We start from the raw sequence: 19,173 nt of genomic DNA, 5'->3' as shown, positions 1-19,173 counted from the left end.
ACCCCCCAAACTCTGCCCTCTGGAGGTATGGAGAGCCTTGTGATCTGCACATTAATTAGGCTCTTAATTGCAAACAGAGACCTGAAAGCTCCCAGATGGGGCAGCATTGAGTATCATTGGCCATCGGCCCCAGGATGTGACTTGACCCAGGCAGCAGAGGGACCACAGCCCTGACTTCTAGCTCAGGCCCAGCAGGGCACCCAGTGGGGCTCATGTCTATGCAAAGGATAATGATGACGTTAAAAGGGAGGGTTTCTTCACAGGTACCTTCCCTGAAGGTCACATCCAGCTGAACTCAGGCCAGCTCTTCGTTGTTTGCCAAGTGGCAGAGGCCCCAGGAGAAAACCTCCGTTAAGGTGGAAGAGTTTACACGAGGGATAACAGCTGTTTCATATGCAATGGTAGTCAGGGACAAATGGAAATTCCCTCTCAATTTCAGCAACCCTCAGTGTAGTTTGGTAAAACCCTTCTGTATAACAATTTCACAACATGTTCCAAGAATCTTAAAAATGACCATTGCCTTTGACTCACTCGCGAATCAAAGAGCCCACACATTTAGGGAAATAATTCTAAATGAAGGCAACTCTTCATGGACAAATTTGCTGAGCACGTTACTATTTTAAAAGAGGAAAAACTATAAACAACCTAAATGTTTCATCACTAGGATGACTGTGAAAGAATAAGTTTGCTCACGTTATAGCTCACGTTAAGCTTGTGTTTCCAGCACGCCAGGCACTGGGCTAAGATCTCCCTGTGCAACACACCAGCCTGCTCCATCCCAAGTACGGAGTCGCTACTGTTGTTCCACCTGCTTCTTAAATGAGTAAACTGAGGCTTGGCCGCGTTAGGTGAGTCACCCAGAGTTTCTAGACACTGGTGGAGGTAAGCTAGAAGCAGGTAGTTTAACTCCAGAAAAGGAATTCTTACCACATTGCATCATCATTCTCAGTGTGTGTGTGTGTGTGTGTGTGTGTGTGTGTACATGCATGCATTTGATGGGACATTGAACATCTTTTATAAATATTACCCATCTATTTAAAATAATTTTATATGCTATTTTAATAATATAAAAATGTTTCTGTTAAGCTGAGTTAAAAACAGGATATGAAACTGTCTATATAACATGAGTACAACCTCCTAAAATAATCTGTGTACATAGCAAAGGAAAAGGAAACACACGGATGTGTCACCAGTGACTGTGTTTGGCTGGGTGGGCATCTTCTCCCTCTACAGTCAACGTTCTGTATTTTGTACATTTTCCACCATGTGTCACCACTAATAGACAATCAGGATGAACTCACTGGCTTTAGATTTGCAAATCCCCAAGCAGGTGAGCTGAGCTCTGCCCCCAACCTGCCAGTCCACCCATCACTGTCCCAAAGGAAAGAAGCTAGAGGCTTCTGACACCCGGCTTCAGTGCGTGGGTGTAGTCGCTCACGGCTTGTTGTCATTACCCAGGAAGTGGACTGGTAATTCTGGGGTAAAGCCACAGTGATAAGCCATCCCACAAGCCCTGCTGAAATTCGCCTGGAAATGCCCATTCAGCCCCATCATCACACAGAACGGGCCTGACCCAGAGCAGCGACCACAAGCTGGCAGCCAGCCCCGGTCCCACCGTGCTTGGGGCTACACGGGGTTACATTGGTTTGGTTGTGTTTGGCTTTGTTTTTCAATTGCATTACTTGACAATTTCCAATTGAAAGACTCCACAGAAAAATCTAGCTTTCTGCCTTCTCTCAAAAATCAAAAGATCCAGGCCACAGGGTGACAGTAAGCTGGAGCACAGTCACATCCTTCAGACAGGATGTGGGCCCACCACTTCCTATGGCCTCCCAGGTGCCAAAGCTGACACATGTGCTTGAACTGCTGCTTTTCTAACAGGAGAGTGATGTGGAGAGTGAAATATGTGCTATGTCCATGTTTCAATGAAAAGAAGAAAAATGAAACGTAAGCCAGGAGGGCTGTGGGGATCAGAAATGTAGAAGAGGATACAATTGCCAGGCACCTCTGTTCACTTCTGTTACCTCCCTGGTGCAGGTGAATCTTTGAATTGTCTGCCTCTGGCCTATAGGGTTCTGAAGAATAAGTAAAAGGAAACCGCATCCTTCGTCATATTCTTAAGAGATTCCTGGCAGAAAGTACTGCCTCGTGACACAATGCCTGCCTCCCTGCCCCATCCCCAGTAGTTGACCTGCCAAGCACCTGTAGTCACCAAAATCCTCTCTCAAGCAGCTGGGGTTGGGGGAGGGGGTAAGGAAGAGTGGACCATGCAGAGAGGAGCCGCCTAAAGCCTCAGAATTCAGACCCATCTATCCCTTGGGACCCACAAGCTATGCCCATTACTTGAACAATGTCATTTTGGAAACGTGCCCCCAGCCCACATCTCCCTCGAAAGTCTGAAGCTGGTTTTGGGCATGACGACTTTGTGCAAAGCCCAGGTGTTCCCACAGTTGCCGAAGCCTCAGCGTCTACCAAATCCTGGGGGCAGAAGCAGAAACCACCTCAGTGCATTCCGAGTCTGACTGGCTGGGTTCGTATCCCAGCACCACCTCCCCCTAGGGGAGCGACCTCAGGAAGGGATGGAACCTCTCTGTGCCTCAGTCTCCCCTCCATGACTGTCTAGGAATTGGGTTGTTATGAAGGTGAAACACACGCAAAGCTCTTGGCACATAAGGGCTCAGTAAATGCGGGCTCCTGAGCTCCCATGGCTGTGGCCGGTCTGGCTTAGCCCAGACCAGAGGCTTGAGGGGCAGCGCTGAGGCCGACGTTCCAATCTTGGTTTCTACCTTCCCTCCACCCACTCAGGTAAACCGTCCGTGTCTTTACACTGACAGCTAAGCCCCTGTGACCAGGGACTAGTGACTTAGCGCTTGGCAGGGCCGAGCAACATCTGCCTGCAGGAAACTCGTACTGGCCTCTTATGAAGAGCCTTCCGTGAGCACCCAAAGTCCAGTTTCTGCCACACTGGGAAGGACAAAACAAACACGTGTGCATTTACTGTTGCTGCCTCAAGGGGTCCCTGCCTCAAGTATAATAACCGCTTTCCTCTGGCACCACGAATGGATGAACTGACAACCTGAGTTCATGCTCAGGATGCCACCCACACAGGAGAAGTGAGACCCTGCGGGTGCTTCCTATAGTGGAGAGGGACAGGGAGGGCACACAGGTCCCCGTGCTTTCACTGCTCAGAGTGCTTATCCAGGAAGCGAGGTTCTAGAAGCGCCCGGACTCCCTGGATGGACCGTCTGGAGGGCCCCAGTCCTGACCTTTAGGCTCTCCTTCCAACCCTCCTACCCTCCTACCGCCTGCTCCAAAGCCCTTCCTGATCCCCAGCCTGGCTGAGAGCCCGGCCCACTATCTCCCACGACCACGTTTGAAGTGACCCAATTCCTGTCTGCTGGACGGAGCACTACAGAGAGACAGTACGGAGACTTCTGCTCACGGCTGTGTTCCTAACACCTAGCCTTGTGCCTGGCATACAGCAGGTGCATAACTATTGTGTGCTGGGTAAATGAATAGGGCTGACAGTCAGACCAATCTCACACTGTCCTAGTGGGTATTAAATGAGATGGGGCACATACAGCACTTAACACAGTGTCAGGCACATAGTGAATGCTTAACAACTTTGGCAGCTGCCAATGGTGGCTGCTCGACTCCCTAAAATGGAGGCTGCCGCACACCCAGCTTTGGGGCCTTTCTTGGGTTGGGCTATTAGCTGGCTGCTCCCATCCTTCCTCCAGCCTCCAGACGCTTCTAGCCTGGCCTCGGGACCCTTGTAGCTCAGGCCTTGGCCTGCCAAGGAAGCCACCCTTCTAGCACCCTCTGCAGGGAAGGTGTGGGTGGGTGAGAGCAGGACAGAGGATGAAACCAAACACTGTCAAGAAAACTCACAAGTTAATTTGCTGCGAAATGCCCGAGGCTTTCTGAAGGAAGTCACTATTTGAGAAACATCTCCCGTGGTGACCAGCCACACACATATACATGCACACCTGCCCCTATTTCCTCCCCTTCCAGAAACAAAGCGTTCAGGATATGAAGGAGGCTGGGCTGCCCCCAGGAGCCGAGGAGCCTCATCCCTGACACTCTTCCAATATCCGGACCCCAAAGAGCTTTAAGACTTATGGGGAGATTTCCTCTGCACCGGAGACTAACAAGCTCTGCTGAAGTAGGCAGGACAGAGAGGAAGACCAGTTGAGCGCCAGCCTCTGTGGACAGAGGTGTCACACACAGAAGGCTGCCAGGGGGAGGGGGCTTATCCAGGAGAGCTGTTGGCCCTGATGGAATACCTGAGATGACAGGAAGCATGGTGGATTCAGCCCTTCCATTGTACGGAAAAGGGGACTGAGGCCTGGGGAGGCAGTGTCTTCCCTGAGGAGACCCTAAAATTAGAGCCAAGAACCAAACTCCAAGGTATTGAAATTTGCCTTCTAAGACCCCTCGCTTGTCCTCCTAGAGCTGGCACTTTCTACTCTGCACAGGAAGTGCCTTCCCATTCTTTCCTTCCTCCTTTATCAGAACCACTCCCAGGAGAAGGCATAGACGCGTCTTTCTCAGTGAGGAGGAAATGACAGGTGTAGCTTGTGATGCAGGAGTAGCAACATAGCACACCAAGAAATGCAGCTGTAATTGGGGTGCCAAGGGCAAGGAGAGGGGCGCCCACGTCAAACCTGTGCAGCCCGTCCAGGTGTGAGACTCCCTGGCACATGGGTCAGGCATGGCTTTGAGACCTGCGCCTCCACATTTGCTCTAATGCATGGTGCTGCGCTTTAAAGATTCTTGAAACCAATGTAAATTTACTAACAATTGTCACCCCAATAAGCTTTAATTTTAAAAAATTCCTAATAATTTTTAACAGGGACTGCACGTTTTCATTTTTCACGGAGTGCCATAAATTATGTAGCTGGTCCGCACCCACCATTCATCGATTGAGTGTCCCTCAATTAGTACCATGTTTTCCGAAAAATAAGACCCAGCCGGACCATCAGCTCTAATGCATCTTTTGGAGCAAAAACTAATATAAGACCCGGTCTTATTTTACTATAAGACCGGGTCTTATATGATACAATATACTATAAGACCGCATCTTATATTAACTTTTGCTCCAAAAGATGCATTAGAGCTGATGGTCCGGCTAGGTCTTATTTTTCGGGGAACCAGGGTATCTTAACCTCTGGGAGCCTCAGTTTTCTCTTCTGTAAATGGAAATAGTGCGAGTTCCTGCCTCACAGAATGGCTAGAAAGACGAATGGAGAGAACATATGTAGAGCTCTTAGCAGGAGCCCAGCAAATACTGAACCAATGAACGTTACTTCTCTAGACCCGGTAACACTAACCACAGACGATTACGTCATCATGGAGATTCCAGGCTCAATAAAGAGGATGTTAACCACCGCACCCCAGATCTGGCGAACCAGGAGAGGGTCACCGGTGCCCAGACATCAGGCACCCTCCTCCAGCCTCTTACCTTGCCGGAATGGCTGTGTTTGCATCTGCAGTCTGATCTTGATGAGGTCCACGGGCGTGCCCAGGCCGACGGAGACCACACCGGCCACCATGCTGGCCAGTAGCAGGTCTGACAGGCTGCGGGGTGCGCTGGCCCCGGGCTCCCTGCACCGGTGCTGGCTGAGGAACCTCTGTGTGTTACTGAAGACCCCAAACACCACGGAGTTGTAGACGGCGATGCTGGCCAGGGGGAAGGACATGCCCTTGAAGAAGCCAAACACCTGTGGGAAAATCCCAGGGGAGGAAGTGTGATTGCCAGGGCCTGACTGCAAGCAGGTGCCAAGGTCCCCATGTCGTCCTGGGCACAGACCCTGCCCTCCTGCAGCCTGCGGGCTGGGAGCGAAACACTCCAGAAATAAAGCAATGTGCCGGGGAAGAGGATGAGAGAGGATGCTGATGTGACGGGAAATGTGGGTGTGTGAGAACATTCCCGCCCTCAGGAGGAACCGGCTTCTCACGCGGCCTTGGTGGCTGAGCAGTGGGGTCCTGGGCCTGGAGCCCGTATTGGCCACCAGAGTGGCAGTGCTCTTGGGCTGTGGCCGACGGGAAGCCTATGGCGCCCTGGTGAGGAGGGGGCTTACCACACACCACTTGTGCCCCCCTCACGTGCCACTCCAACAAAAGCATCCTCTGGCACTTGCCCTGTGCCAGGCCCTGGGGGACAACAATAAGAAAGAAACGCCCTCACTGAGCTCCCAGTCTGGGGGAGGGGAGAACCTGGCTGGACAAACTGACAGGCAATTAAAATGGAATGTAATAAGCTTGTGGTGCGGGGCTAAGAAGTAGGTCCCACGGCCACGCAGGGGCACCTGGGCCAGCCTGTAGATGGGTGCCCCTGGGCATGGATGTCTCTTGGAAGAATAGCTGGAGGGGGATCCCCAGAGGGACAGCACCAAGATGCTTCTGCACGTACACAGGATGCAGGACACTGAGGAGAGGGAGCTGAGGCAGAGGTCAGGGGCCTGTCCACACTGCATTCTCAGAGAACACCACAGGCACTCGCCTGAAACTGGAAAATTCCACAGGCCCTTGGAGGAGTCAGGGCAGCACACATGAGCTCCACGCCAAAGACGAAAATGTACTAGAAGCTGTCATATAAAGTCTAGGCTGTATGCAAACCTGCTCATCCTGAATTTTGTGTGTGTATACCCCATTCGCCAGAGGCAGGACACCACACACACACACACACACACACACACACACACACACACACACACACACACTGCTTCAGGCTCTTCCTCAGGTAAACTGGGACAGCACTTAGCCCTGAGCTGCTATGTGTCTGAGGAACACCCACAGTCCCCACAGAAGCTCCGGAGCGGGGCCTTTGGCGGGCAGACACTGCGGGGAACGTGTGCCAACCTGGGAGAATCGACAGTCACCTTTCAGGGCACCGAGGAACCACACACATCACCCTGGAACAGTTAGTCCTGGGTTGTCAGTGCTCGCCCTGATTTTAAAGCAGCCCATCAGAGAGTCAGAACCACACCCTGACACAAGGCACAGAGTCTAAGGAGAAACTCCAGGTGTAGACAGAGGCTCCGCAGCTCCAGGGCATGTCCTGCACGAGCCGGGTGGAAACAGGGGTCAACAACCAGGCCACACTTCTGGTGAGCCAAGGAAGTGCCTTGGGCTGCCAGAGGGCTAATCTTTGCTTTAAATCCGTAGGTCATGTCATCCTAAATTTTAATATTTATTTTAAACTCCCCAAAAAGGGGCCTTAGAAAGTCTCCCTAAAGCACATGGTAATTCTCAAGAAAGGCACTCGATACAGCTTCTATAAAATATGACTCAGGTTTTCCCCTTTGAAAAAACAAACAAAAACACCTTGGGTCCCATGGTCTCGAGTGACCTGTGGTACAAGCCCGCTCTGGGCGTATGCAGTCAGAGCTCACGGCTCCCACCGCGCCCGGATAAAGGGAAGCCTGTGGGCACACAGTTACCAGCCACTTATTCGGTTTTGAAAACCTGACAGGTTACCCTGTTTTTGCAGGAATTTTCCATACTGTGGTTCTAAATTCCTCCGAATTTGTCCAGAGAGGTTACACAAAACCACCCTCTTCCACACCCACCTCCCCCCTCCCCACCCAATAACATCACATTAGGTGACAGAGTTACATTTAGGTAACGTAATATTTGAGATGTGGTGTGAGATGATCTGGGAAAATTGAGCCAAATGTGATGAACGGGGATGAACAGGCCTCCTACCTGAGAGAGGTGCTGGTGGGAGGGCTGGGGCCGCTCGGTCCCCAGGCCCAGTGGGCTCTTCCCTGTTTCATGGGAGGCCCTGGCCACTAGGGCTCCAGCCACCCACCAGAGGGGCACTTACACTCTCCTTCCTGTACACGGTACGGATGCAGCTGAGGGTGTTCCCGTAGCCGACGCCAGCCTGCAGGCGAGTCTGTGGAGGAGAGAGGCAAGGGTGAGGCCCAGGCAGAGATGCTTCACATCCCTGCTGCTCCCAGAATGCTGAGCTTCCAGCACCGAGACCCAGACAGGGGAAGGCCCTGCCCAAAGTGACTCAGCCAGGAAGTAGGTCTGGGTGTCAGACCCAGCCAGGCTGGCCCTCTCTCCTCTATCTGCACTGCTTCCCTCAGTGTCCCATTCAGACCTCCCTAAATACAGCAGAAGCCCAGAAGACAAAGGCCAGTTTGTTGAGCAAAAACGATGCTTGTTTGGAGATGTGTGATCCCTGCCTCTTGAGCACAGATAGCCAACCGATGGCATGGCTATGCCCCGTCTGCTGTTCCTCACTCTGCCTTCCTAAATATTCCCAGGAGTGACCTGCTCTTCTTACCTCCAGAACCCCTTCACCCCTCACCTGGACGATGGCCTGGTATCTGGCTGGTACCAGTGACACAAGTGAGACTGATCTTTTCTAAACAACAGTGAATTGTGTCACTGCTGTTTAAAGTTCTCCAGTGGCCTCCTAGCAGCGTAGAATAAATTCCACACCCTGGGTGAGCACCTGAGCCCGCCTCTCATCGCACCCTGCCATGTCCTCTACCTCCTGCTTCCACACCAGCCCTCGACCCTCGGCCTTCTCAGTCCCTCGAACGTCAGCGGTTTCCTGCCTTCAGAACTTTCCATTTCTGTTCCTCTCCCAGAAGTCTCTGCCTCCAGTTCTCTCTCATCTTTTTTAAATGTTACAATGGTGTCATCTGTTTGTCTGTTTGCTTAGGGTTTATTTGGGTGCCCCCGTTGGGGCAAGGCCGTCTCCTACTTCCCTCTTGTCCCGAAAGCCAAGTGGAGCCCTGGCACATGACTCCTGGCTGAATAAGGGGCTGGATGGTGGAGGCGTGCTGTCCTCGAACGGCTCTGGTGGCCAGGGGCATCGTGATAGCACAGAGGGTCTCAGTAAGCCCACAAAAGTGCCCAGGGCACCCTTTACCCTGGTCTCAGAGGGTTCCACTTCTTTTAAGATGTGCGGCCTATAATTCTCCATCAAAACACTTTCTCAGCACCCACAACATGCCACGCTTGGTAGGAAGGAGCTGTGAGGGCCACAGAGGTGGAAACCTGGACCCTGCCCCCTGAACCCAGGGTCCCATGAGGATCTAAAGCCCAGGGTGCAGACTAACACTTCACACTAACAGCCTGGGTTCAATCTGCAGACAGGTGAGACGACCCTGGAAGAACACATATCATAAAAGTGATGGTCTCTTAGGTAAAAATCATGGGTCATATTTTCCTGCATTGAACTTTTCTTCATTTTCCAACTTTCCTACCACAAGCAGGGGTTACTTTGATTATTTTTAGCTTATGTAATTAAAAAATAAGTATACAACTAATATGGAACTACACTCTCTTAATAAAAAAAATTCAACATTACATATAAAGCTAAAGTCTCCTTTGGCCCACCCCTCTCTCTCACCCCACCCCTTCCCTGACCACATAACCATGGCTAACAGCCTAGCTGAGAGTCTGATAGGTATTCCTCTACATAGTTTTACACAGATAGAGCCAGAGGAAATATGTAGTATTCCTACAAGTATGAGCCATTAATGGTACCACTCTGTTCATAAATATTACTTTCATAATTAGAGAAATGTATTTATTGCCTGGCTTAATGAATACTTACCATTCTACTGCATTCAGCAGTAGAAAAAACAAACTCCCTGCCCTCATGGAACTTAAACCGAGTGAACTTAAACCAAGTGGAACTTAAACTAATTCCCAAGTAAATATATGTCAGATGACAGGTGCCATGGAGACAAATAAACCAAGAATCAGAAGGGCTGGGTGGTGGGGAAGAGGTCCCAGAAGATGCAGCGAGGTGAGAACGGGGTGTCAGGGTCTCCTAGTTAAGCAGAACCACAGAGGTCTACCTTGGGGTGGGGTGTCCCCAACCAAGGCAGGGGCGTGGGCCAGGGCAGGTGGGGGCACAGGCCTCTGTCTGCCCCATTGAAGGCTGGCCTGAGGCTGACTGCTCTCCCCTGCTGGCCCCAGCCCTGTCAGGACTGGCCCTGGGTAGTGAACCCATGAAATGGTTGAGCCCCAGGAGGTATCAAAGTCCCATTAAGAAGGTTGAGTGGTCGAGTCACTTAAGCAAATGGCATATGAGGGCACACAACCCAAAAGCCAAACCCAGATCACAGAGCAGGTTCAAAGCCACGGAGCAAAGGTCTGCCGGCCGTGCTGAGCGCTTGGGAGGCTGCCACCGAGGCCAGCACCACAGCTCAAGCCTCCAGGTCCTCCGATTACAACAGACGCTGGCATTTTAGTGTGTACCAAATGCATACATGAGGAAACCCTGGGCACCTTAGGAAGTCATCTCACTGAATCCTTTAAATGCTCTGCAGCCTGGATGCTACCTACCCCTGTCTTACAGACGAAGAAAGCCCACTCCCTGTATTAGTTGCCTGTTGCTGCTATAACAAATTACTCAGTGGCTTAAAACAATGCAAATTTATTCTCTCACAGTCTGCCAGCTGGTCTAAAGGAAGCCGAGCACTGATTAGAGAGCTGGTCACACTGCATTAGGCATAAACCCTGAAAGAACCAGCTGTGCCAGGAACCAGGTGAGAATCTTGACCCCAGCTCCCCTGCCACCAAGCAGCCAGTGGTTGGCTCTGCCACTTCTGATGAGGCAGCTGCAGGCAGGGGAAGGAGTCTTTGCCCCAACTCAGTAAGCCAGGCCCTTGGAGCTTGGCTGTCCCATGGGCCAGCCCGGGGGCCTCAGTCATACCCCAGTGCGTGTGCCCACCAGGATGGGAATGGCCCCCTCATTGCTCTATCCTCAGTGCCACAGTGACAGTCTTCATGACAGCCTTGCCAGGGAGGTTTTCTTTGCCCATTTTATAGACGAGGACACCAGGCTCAGGGCGGTTAAGTGCTGTGGCCTGGTCACTAGGTGGGGAGGCTAGGACTGGACTCCAGGTTATTTGGACTCTGAAGCTCTTGCCCGGACTTTCTCAGTGGACAGGGACTCGAGAGAAAGTGCCAGCCAAGAGGGAGGGAGAAAGGAGGATGTTCTGGGGAGAAATAAGGGCCTTGGGCCACACCCCTGGGCACCACCAGGCTGTCCCCTCAGGGGGGAGGTTGTCAGGCTGAGCAGACTTGGATTTTATGTATCAGGAGGGTTCCCTCCAGAGGGAAGCGGAGGAGAGCTCCCGTCTTTTCAGGTGACATGTGAGCAGACTTGCCTGGGCAAGGGGATGGTGGTGACTCCAACAGGCTCGCCAGGCTAGAGGCAAGGGAAGGACACTCTCCCAAGGAGACACAAAGGTCACCTGCATACAGAATGTGGCTGTCAGACCCCCACATTGGGGCAGGAACTGCACTTGCTTTGTCCACCACCGATGCTTTGCCACCCTCATGGCGCCTGCACAGAGCAAGTGTCCAGTATGCGTTTGACATACAAGCAAATGGCAGGGCCTGTATGGGGGACATGAGGAGCCAGGAAATATCTTCAACAATGTAAGACGAGGAGGCTGACCTCCCCATCAAGAAGAGAGCAGGCCTGGGCTCCGATCTAGGAGGGAGCCCAATGTCACCCGGGGAGGAAGGCGGAGAAAGGAGATGACAACAGCTGTTTGAAAAAGGCCTCCGAGTTCCTCTTTGTGCAGATCCGGGCTGAGCTTTCGGCACAGATCTGGGAGTCACTATTTGGGGCCAGGTTCTCAGGGGATGGCGCTGAGTCCTGCTCACCACTGGGGACAGGTGGCAGGGGTGGGGGTGGAGTCAGAGAATCTCACTCCTTGATGCTTTAACTTGTGTGACTGAGGCAAGGCGCTTCCCCTTTGTGAGCCAGTTTCTACATCTGTGGAACAAGGAACTGAATGAACCCACGCCAGATGGCCCTGCTGGCTCCAGAGTCCTCACACGCCACGAGCTGCGTCACGTTATAATGGAGCCCCAGCCCCAGCCCAGGGCCAGACTCCCAAGCAGCCCCACAAAGCGTCCCCATCTCAGTGCCTTTGCCCATGCTGTTCTCTGTGCCTGAAATACCTTTTCTCATCACCTGAGGCTCCCCCTTAAAGTTGGGCGCAGCTGCCACCTCACACTGGAAGCCTTTCCTGGTTCCTTGGCTTCACAAGGACGTACAGGAGGACACTCACCAGTGCCTTGGCCACCTGCCCCCCCCCACACACACATACTTCATGAGAATCTGGAGGCAGAGATGAGACATTCACAAAAACAAAATCACTGTCAAGTAACGAGGGCAGAGCCATTCCAAAGCAGGCCTCCTGGCACCACAGCCCCATGGGCTGGCAGAGAACCTGGCCTGCACTGCAGGCATCAGAAACAGCAGGCACACACCTAGAGGCAGACTCACTCCAGGACTCTTTCCAAGAGGTAATGGCAAACGTGGTGACTGTACCTTGACGGTGTCCAGTGGGTAGCCGACAATGACACTGGCTGCACCTGTGGATTCAAGCACAACACCTGGTCACTCAGCCCCTGGACTCCTAGCTTACACTGGCTGGCTCATGGGACAGGACAGAGGGCTCAGGCACGTGTATTCACTTCCTCAGTCAATGCCCAGTTGCCAGAGAGGACCCCTAATCTGCCGGGTACTGGGCCAGGCGTTGAGGAAGGCAGAGAAAATGCAGCCAAACCAGGGCTCTGCCTCAAGAAACAAGCACCCCAGAAAAGGGCAGTGAGTGTGTTGGGACAACTAGGTATCCACATGCAAAAGAATGAAGTGGGACCCCTCCCCCAACACCTCATATCATGTACCAAAGACCTAAATGGAAAATAGACCAAAGACCTAAATTGAAATACTAAAACTACAAAAATCATATCCTTAAAACATAGGGGAAAATCTTCATGACCTCAGATTTGCAATAGATTCTCAGATACGACACCAAAAGCACAAGTAACGAACGAAAAAATAAATTGAATGCCATAAAAAATTAAACTTATGCATCAAAGGATACTATGAAGAAAGTGAAGACAACCTGTAGAATGGGGAGAAATATTTGCAAATCATATTTGATAAGGGTCTGAAATCCAGAAGATATAAAGAACTCTAACATCTAAAAAAAATTTGTTTTAATATGAGCAGAGGACTTAAATAGACACCTCTCCAAAGATGATACACAAATGGCCAACAAGTACAGGGAAAGGTGCTCAATGTCATTAGTCATGAGGAAAATCAAAATCAAAATCACCATGAGATTCCCCTTCACACCCACTAGGATGGCTCTAATTTAAACAAAACAAAAAAAGGAAAATAATAAGTGTTGGCAAGGATGTGGAGAATTGGAACCCTTATACATCGCTCGTGGGAATGTAAAATGGTGTAGCCACCGTGGAAAACAGTTTGGCAGGTCCTCCAAAGTTACACATAGAATTACCGTATGACTCAGCAATTCCACTCCTACGTGTATACCCAAAAGAAATGAAAACAGGCACTCAAACAAGTACATGTACACGCGTGTTCATAGCAGCACTACACACAATGGCCAAAAAAGGTGGGAACAGCCTAACTGTCCATCGCTGGGTGAATGGATAAAGAAAACGTGGTATACCATACCGTGGAATATTATTAGAAAAACAGGAATGAGGTACGGACTCAGGCTGCAGTGTAGATGAATGTTGAAAACATGATGCAAATGAAAGAGGCCAGACAAAAAAGGCCACATATTGCACGATTCCATTTGTATGAATTATCCAGAATATGTAAGCCCAGAGACAAAGCAGATTAGTGGTTGCCAGGGCCTGGGGTAGGGGAGATGCGAGTGACAGCTTAAACGATCCAGGGACTTCTTTGGGCACGAGGAAAATGATTTGGAACTAGATGGAGGTGATAGTTGCACAACACTGTGAATGTACTAAATGCCACTGAACTGGACTCTAAACTAGTTACCTTTATGTTATGTGGATTTCACCTGAAAAAAGGGGAGAGACTGTGACGAGAAAACCCAGAAAATTTTCAGTTACCTCCAGGTTACAGGTAACTGAACTTTTCTACCCCTCACGTTTAGCATGTGTAGGAGGGAATAATGCTAGCACCTACCTCACGGTTCCATTGTAAGAATGAAATAAGGTAATGAATGTAAAGTACTAGCAGAGAGCTAGGCGCTTATAGGATGTTCAAAAAGGGATGCTATTGATTTTTCTTTTTTTTTTTTAAGAAGATGTCTTTGAAAAGGTAATGGATACTTTGGACCTTCTCACAGAAAAATGCCTGTCCCCACACACATTCACTAGGCCTGAACCATTTTGGAGGGAAGCAAGGCCACCCTGAGTCCACACAGATTACAAAGCCCTAGTTGCAGAAGTCACTGACTGTGAGATTGAAACAGGAGTCATTCTTCTAAGACCAATTCCCCATCACCTGATGAGGAAGAGTCTCTGCTAGCAGGTAAGGGGTCCTAAAACATTCGATATTTCCAGGGGCTGAGAAACCAGCTAATTTCAGAGCAAATGTTTCCTTGGTCTGGAACCCCCAGCCCCCTCTCAATCCCTCCTTCCCACACACCTGGGCAGAGGCAGAAAGGTGATGGGCACCGGGAAGCTGGAGCATTCACTCCACAGGAACCCATCCCGGCAGGGGAAGGAAGGAGTCTGGTCCTCAGGCTCCAGCTTCCCCCCCTCCCTAGTGAGTGCATCCTTCCCTAGGGGCATCCCTCAGCCCAGGACAGAACCTCAGATCCAGCCTTGAGCCAGTATCTCCCTGCTCACTCAGTAGCCCACCCGTCCAAAAGCGGGGGGTACAAGATAAGAAATCAGAATATCAGGTCAGTGGTTTCCAGCCCTTGGGACTTCACCGACCAGTAAAATGTGAAACAAAATGTGAATGATGAAATGGTGAAATTTCATTATGCAAGGTCAGTAAGAAAGAAAACAGCCGTAGATGAGAACAGGGGTTAAAATGGCCGTGGTACCAGATTGCCTGGGTTAGAATGCCAGTGCTCATGCTAGATGCATGGCTTTGGGCAAGTCATTGAATTCCTCTGTGTACCCATGTCCTCATCTGTAAAATGGGAATGTAATAATAGCTACCTCATTGGGGTTATAAAGAAATATACATAAACAGACACAAGAGACCACCTATTTTATGATTCCACTTATATAAAATGCCCAGAAAAGGCTAATTTATAGAGGCAGACAGTAGACTAGTGGTTGCCCAGAGGGAGAAGGACAGGACGGAGTTTAACCGTAGGTGGGCATGAGGGATCTTACTGAGGGGTGAAAACGTTCCAAAACTGATTTATGGGAATAGTTGCACCACTTGTACAGTTACTCAAAAATCACTGAATTGTACACTTGAAGTGGGTGTATTTTATGATATGTAAAATAACCTTAATAAAGTTGGTTTAAAACCATATTTAGAGCACTTAAGCAGCACCTGGTACCCACTAAGTATTCACTGTCACTATGCTCATCATCATTTCATGGAAGCAAAAAAGAAAAAGATATGTTAACGTCATCAAAGTAAAGACAATTACAGAATACAGGACAAGCCACTACTTGCTGTGTGAATTGGGGAGGGTCTCCCTGTCATCAGAGACTTCGAGCTCCTCTGACAGCTTACCCCCCAGGGTGTTTCTTAAACCAAGCCACTGGCAGACCTACTGAAGTTGATCTGGCTACTGAAGGAAACAGCCGAGGGAAGGCTCTCCCTTGGAATGGCTGAAGGGTTGTCCAAAGAGGGCCTGGATATGCCCAGCGGGCCTCCAGGCACAGCCCCCTGGGATAATTAGGCAAGGCAGGTCTCAGCCCAGCCCAGGAGAGCCTGTGCCAACAGGGCTGCCCACCAGGAAAGGAACCTACTCTGCTCAGGATGGTCAGAAGCAGGCACCCTGCAGCCACCCGTGGAGGGACAGACGTGGCCTCCTGTGGGAGGGGAGCACCATAGGGGAAGAACCTGGGGTGCTACCTGGCTTGTCGATTTTTGTTGTTGTTTCCTTTCCCTACAAATTTCCTGGTCTCCTCCATACCTAGAACACTAGGTGGGGTCAGACATGCTATCTAGAGTCTCGGCCTCAGCACCTCAATATTGTATTTTATCTTGGGGAGTGGCTGCATTTGCTAACACCTCTTTTCTGACGGTCCCCTTAGATGGGGCCAAAAGAAAGATAATATTTTACAATAAGTAAAGTAAAAGTCCCTCAAACCCTCTCCCCATACCCCCACCCATACTGTAAGAAGAGGAAAGATAGACCTATTGGGAAGAGAAGAAGGGAGAAGCAAGGAAATGGATGAAACTCCTGACCAAGCAAACCCATCCCAGGCCCAGCAGGGAGAGGCTCCTGGAGCGGTACAGGGGACCCTAGTGCCTGGAGGAGGGGCCTGACGTTGACAGCGGCTGAAGACGGTAAAGGGTTCCTCCTATCGGCTCCCTCCAGCCTGGGGGCCCCCTAGAAACAGCCAGATTACCAAGTGGAGCTCCCCATCCCGCGCGCGGGGCCAGTGGACAAGAACCATCTTCACCTACAAGTTCCTGCAAGCCACCTCCCCAAATTCAGGTGGGCACCTGGTCACCGAAGGGTGTGTACGCGCTGGGGCGCTCCATTGGCTGTCCGCTGGGACGGATGGCTTAATCATTACCGGATCAAGCTCCGGGGATCCGAAGTTGGAGGCAAATCGGCAGCTCAGGTGAACCTCTGTGAGGCTCGCAGAGTTTACGCGGGTAACCGCAAGACCCCCAGGCACCGGGCTCTCCCCGCAGCGGGCGGCGCGCGGCGCCAGCGGGAAGCGTGGGTGCAGAGCTCCCCGCCCGGAGCCCGGGTGTAAACTGGGCGCAGCGCCCAGCCGCCTCTCTCTCTCTCTCTGTCTCTCTGTCTCTCTGTCTCTCCGGCACGGGGGTCTCCCGAAAGCACACCCACCTCTGGGGGGGGGGTTCCCTCCCATCCAGGATGGGCTCACCTCCGATCCAGCCCGCTACAAAGTCTTCCAGCTGGAAGCTGCCGGTGGCCGGGGCCGCGGCGCCCCGCCCGCCCGGAGCCGGGTCGGTGCCCATTCAGCGTGTGCAGGGCATGGCCCGCAGCAGGGGCGCGCCAGGGAGGACAGCCCGAGACTCCGAGCGCACGCAGGTGGGTCACCAAACCCAGTAACGTGTCCCCTGCGGCGCGCGGCGGCCCTCACCTCCCCTCCGCGCCGCCGGCAGCTGACAGCACGCCCCCAGCGGCCCTTAAAGGCGAAGCAGGCGGGCGGGGCGACCGTGTGCCCCGCGCCTCCGCACCCCCGGGAGAGGCCAGGCCACCGGGGGTATTCCCTGAGCCTCCCCTCTCCCGTCCACTGCTCCCCTGCCAACTGCAGAACCTCGCCGCTGTGAGGCCAAGTGCCTGCTCCTGCCTGTAACTGTTCACAGCGCTTCTGACACTGGAAATAATTTCAGGGACATTTTTTGCAAAGTTAATTACAAGAGGGACGGCGAGGTGCTTCATCCAAGGTCAGGAAGTAGACTATTTTACCTGTGAAGACACGTCCTCTTTTAGGCTAAAACAACGCTGAAATAATTCTAACTGAATATCCAACTATCAACTAAACCAGTTCTTCCTTCTCTGAGGAGCTGGTTGAAAGCCACGGACAGTTTCGATATACAATATACAGGACATGCAATTTTCCATGCCAGTTTTAGAGGTGAGGGGCACTCCCCCAGGTCCCCATTCCCCCACGCCTCCCCATAGCCCACAGGTTTTTAGGACACTATCTATTCACAAATAACTTTAATAATGTGTGGAAAGCATCCAATCCAGGGATAGGCTCCAAGTCAGCTCTAAATAAATATTAGCTATTAATAACATCCAACATTTCACAATCCCCTAAATCATGCCCCACTCACTGTAGCTGGGCTTACTCTTCACAGCAACCCCTGTGAGTTGGGTATTACCATTATCCCCATTCCTATGTGACAAAAATGCCTGTATGTTTAGTGTATATAAGGTGTGTGTGTGTGTGTGTGTGTGTGACATAGTTTGAATCTTTTAGAAAACTGGTCGAAATTAGGAGATAAAACTTGTCACCCCTGAGTTATAGGCTGTGTAGGGACAAATTTGAGCTTATTCCCAAAGACCTGTCTGTCACAGTGGAGAGTCCAGGGGGGACCACACCCAGCATTGACCGTCTGCAGCGGCCCATGCTGAGGGCACACAGCCCCATGCTGAGGGCACACTGGCCAGGTGGGAATTTCCAGAGCCCTGAAAACTCTCAGCCTGTCTCTGGCCAGGCCTTCAGGAGGGGTGAGGCTAGGCTGGAAATTTCCTCTGCGAGCTGCCCGGGCATGAAGTCCCAGTGGCCAGGTAGCACACTGTGCCTCTGGACGTGCCTGTCTTGCAGCTCCCAGAACCCACAGAGACTCCATCCACCCCCGCAACCAGGGCTCTCTGGGCCAGCCCTTACCCCCACTCCCTGCAGACAAGCAGGCCCCAAACCACATCTGCCACCTTGGCTGAAACACTTCCTATCACCCCCAAATGCATACCCCTACCTCTCTACCTGCATGCTCCAGGCAAGCAAATAGGCGCTGGAGCTGCCTGGGCGTGAGGATATCTTCAGTCCGTGCAGAAGGCTTTACACTGGTCCCACTTCCTCCTCACAGCAGCTGTGAGCAAGCTGCAGGGCCACCCCCACTGATGGTCAGCTTTACCTGTCAACTTGGCTGGGCAACAGTCCCTGGTGATTCCATCAAACACTAATCTAGGTGCTGCTGTGAAGGTCTGTTGTAGAGGTGGTTAGCATCTACAACCAGTTGACTTTAAGTAAGGGAGCTTATCTTGATCATCTGGTGAGCCTCATCCAATCAGTTGAAGGGCTTTAACAGCAAAATGGAGATTGTGATTACCTAGAGGAAGAAGAAATTGCCCCTGTGGAATGTAGTGTCAGCTCCTGCCTGCCAGTTTCCAGATTGCCAGCCTGCCCTCCAGATATCTCAGACTTACCCAGCCAGACCCCACAATTATGTCACACACACACCCATCCACCCACCCACCGACGCCCCAACACACACACCTTGGAGATATTGCAAGTTTGGTTCCAGACCACAGCAATAAAGCCAGTTGCAATCTTTTTGCCAGTGAAGGGTCTTGCCTTCAGTTTGTAAAAAAACGCAACACCTGTGGAAGAGCAATAAGGTGATGTGCAATAAGACGAGGTATGCCTGTATCTCCTACTGGTTGTTTCTTTGGTACAAGCCTGACTGTGTTCACCTGTAGAGATGAGGAGACAAGGGCTCCAGGGGGTTAAATGAGCTCCCATCAGTCAGGAAGTATCAGGCCC

General features: G+C 51.4%; 1 protein-coding gene across 11 annotated transcripts in view; it reads right to left on the bottom strand.

Moving 5' to 3' along the window:
* Positions 1-17,061, bottom strand: part of SLC25A48 (solute carrier family 25 member 48) — a 38,296-nt gene extending 21,235 nt beyond the window's left edge. For 8 of the 11 annotated variants that reach the window (XM_033096711.1, XM_033096713.1, XM_033096712.1 and 5 more), the window contains exons 1-4: positions 16,822-17,061; positions 12,326-12,369; positions 7,832-7,903; positions 5,465-5,723 (exon numbers count right to left, since the gene is read on the bottom strand). In XM_033096711.1, coding sequence (XP_032952602.1) covers positions 5,465-5,723; positions 7,832-7,903; positions 12,326-12,369; positions 16,822-16,915 — 469 coding nt within the window. In that variant the 5' untranslated portion in view covers positions 16,916-17,061. The other 3 variants (XM_033096717.1, XM_033096718.1, XM_033096719.1) reach the window with 3 other exon arrangements.
* Between the last annotated feature and the right edge of the window lie 2,112 nt (positions 17,062-19,173).

This window comes from Rhinolophus ferrumequinum, chromosome 24 (assembly GCF_004115265.2).
Source record: "Rhinolophus ferrumequinum isolate MPI-CBG mRhiFer1 chromosome 24, mRhiFer1_v1.p, whole genome shotgun sequence".
Classification (NCBI taxonomy): Eukaryota; Metazoa; Chordata; class Mammalia; order Chiroptera; family Rhinolophidae; genus Rhinolophus; species Rhinolophus ferrumequinum.
This window is presented reverse-complemented; position numbering and strand designations above follow the sequence as displayed.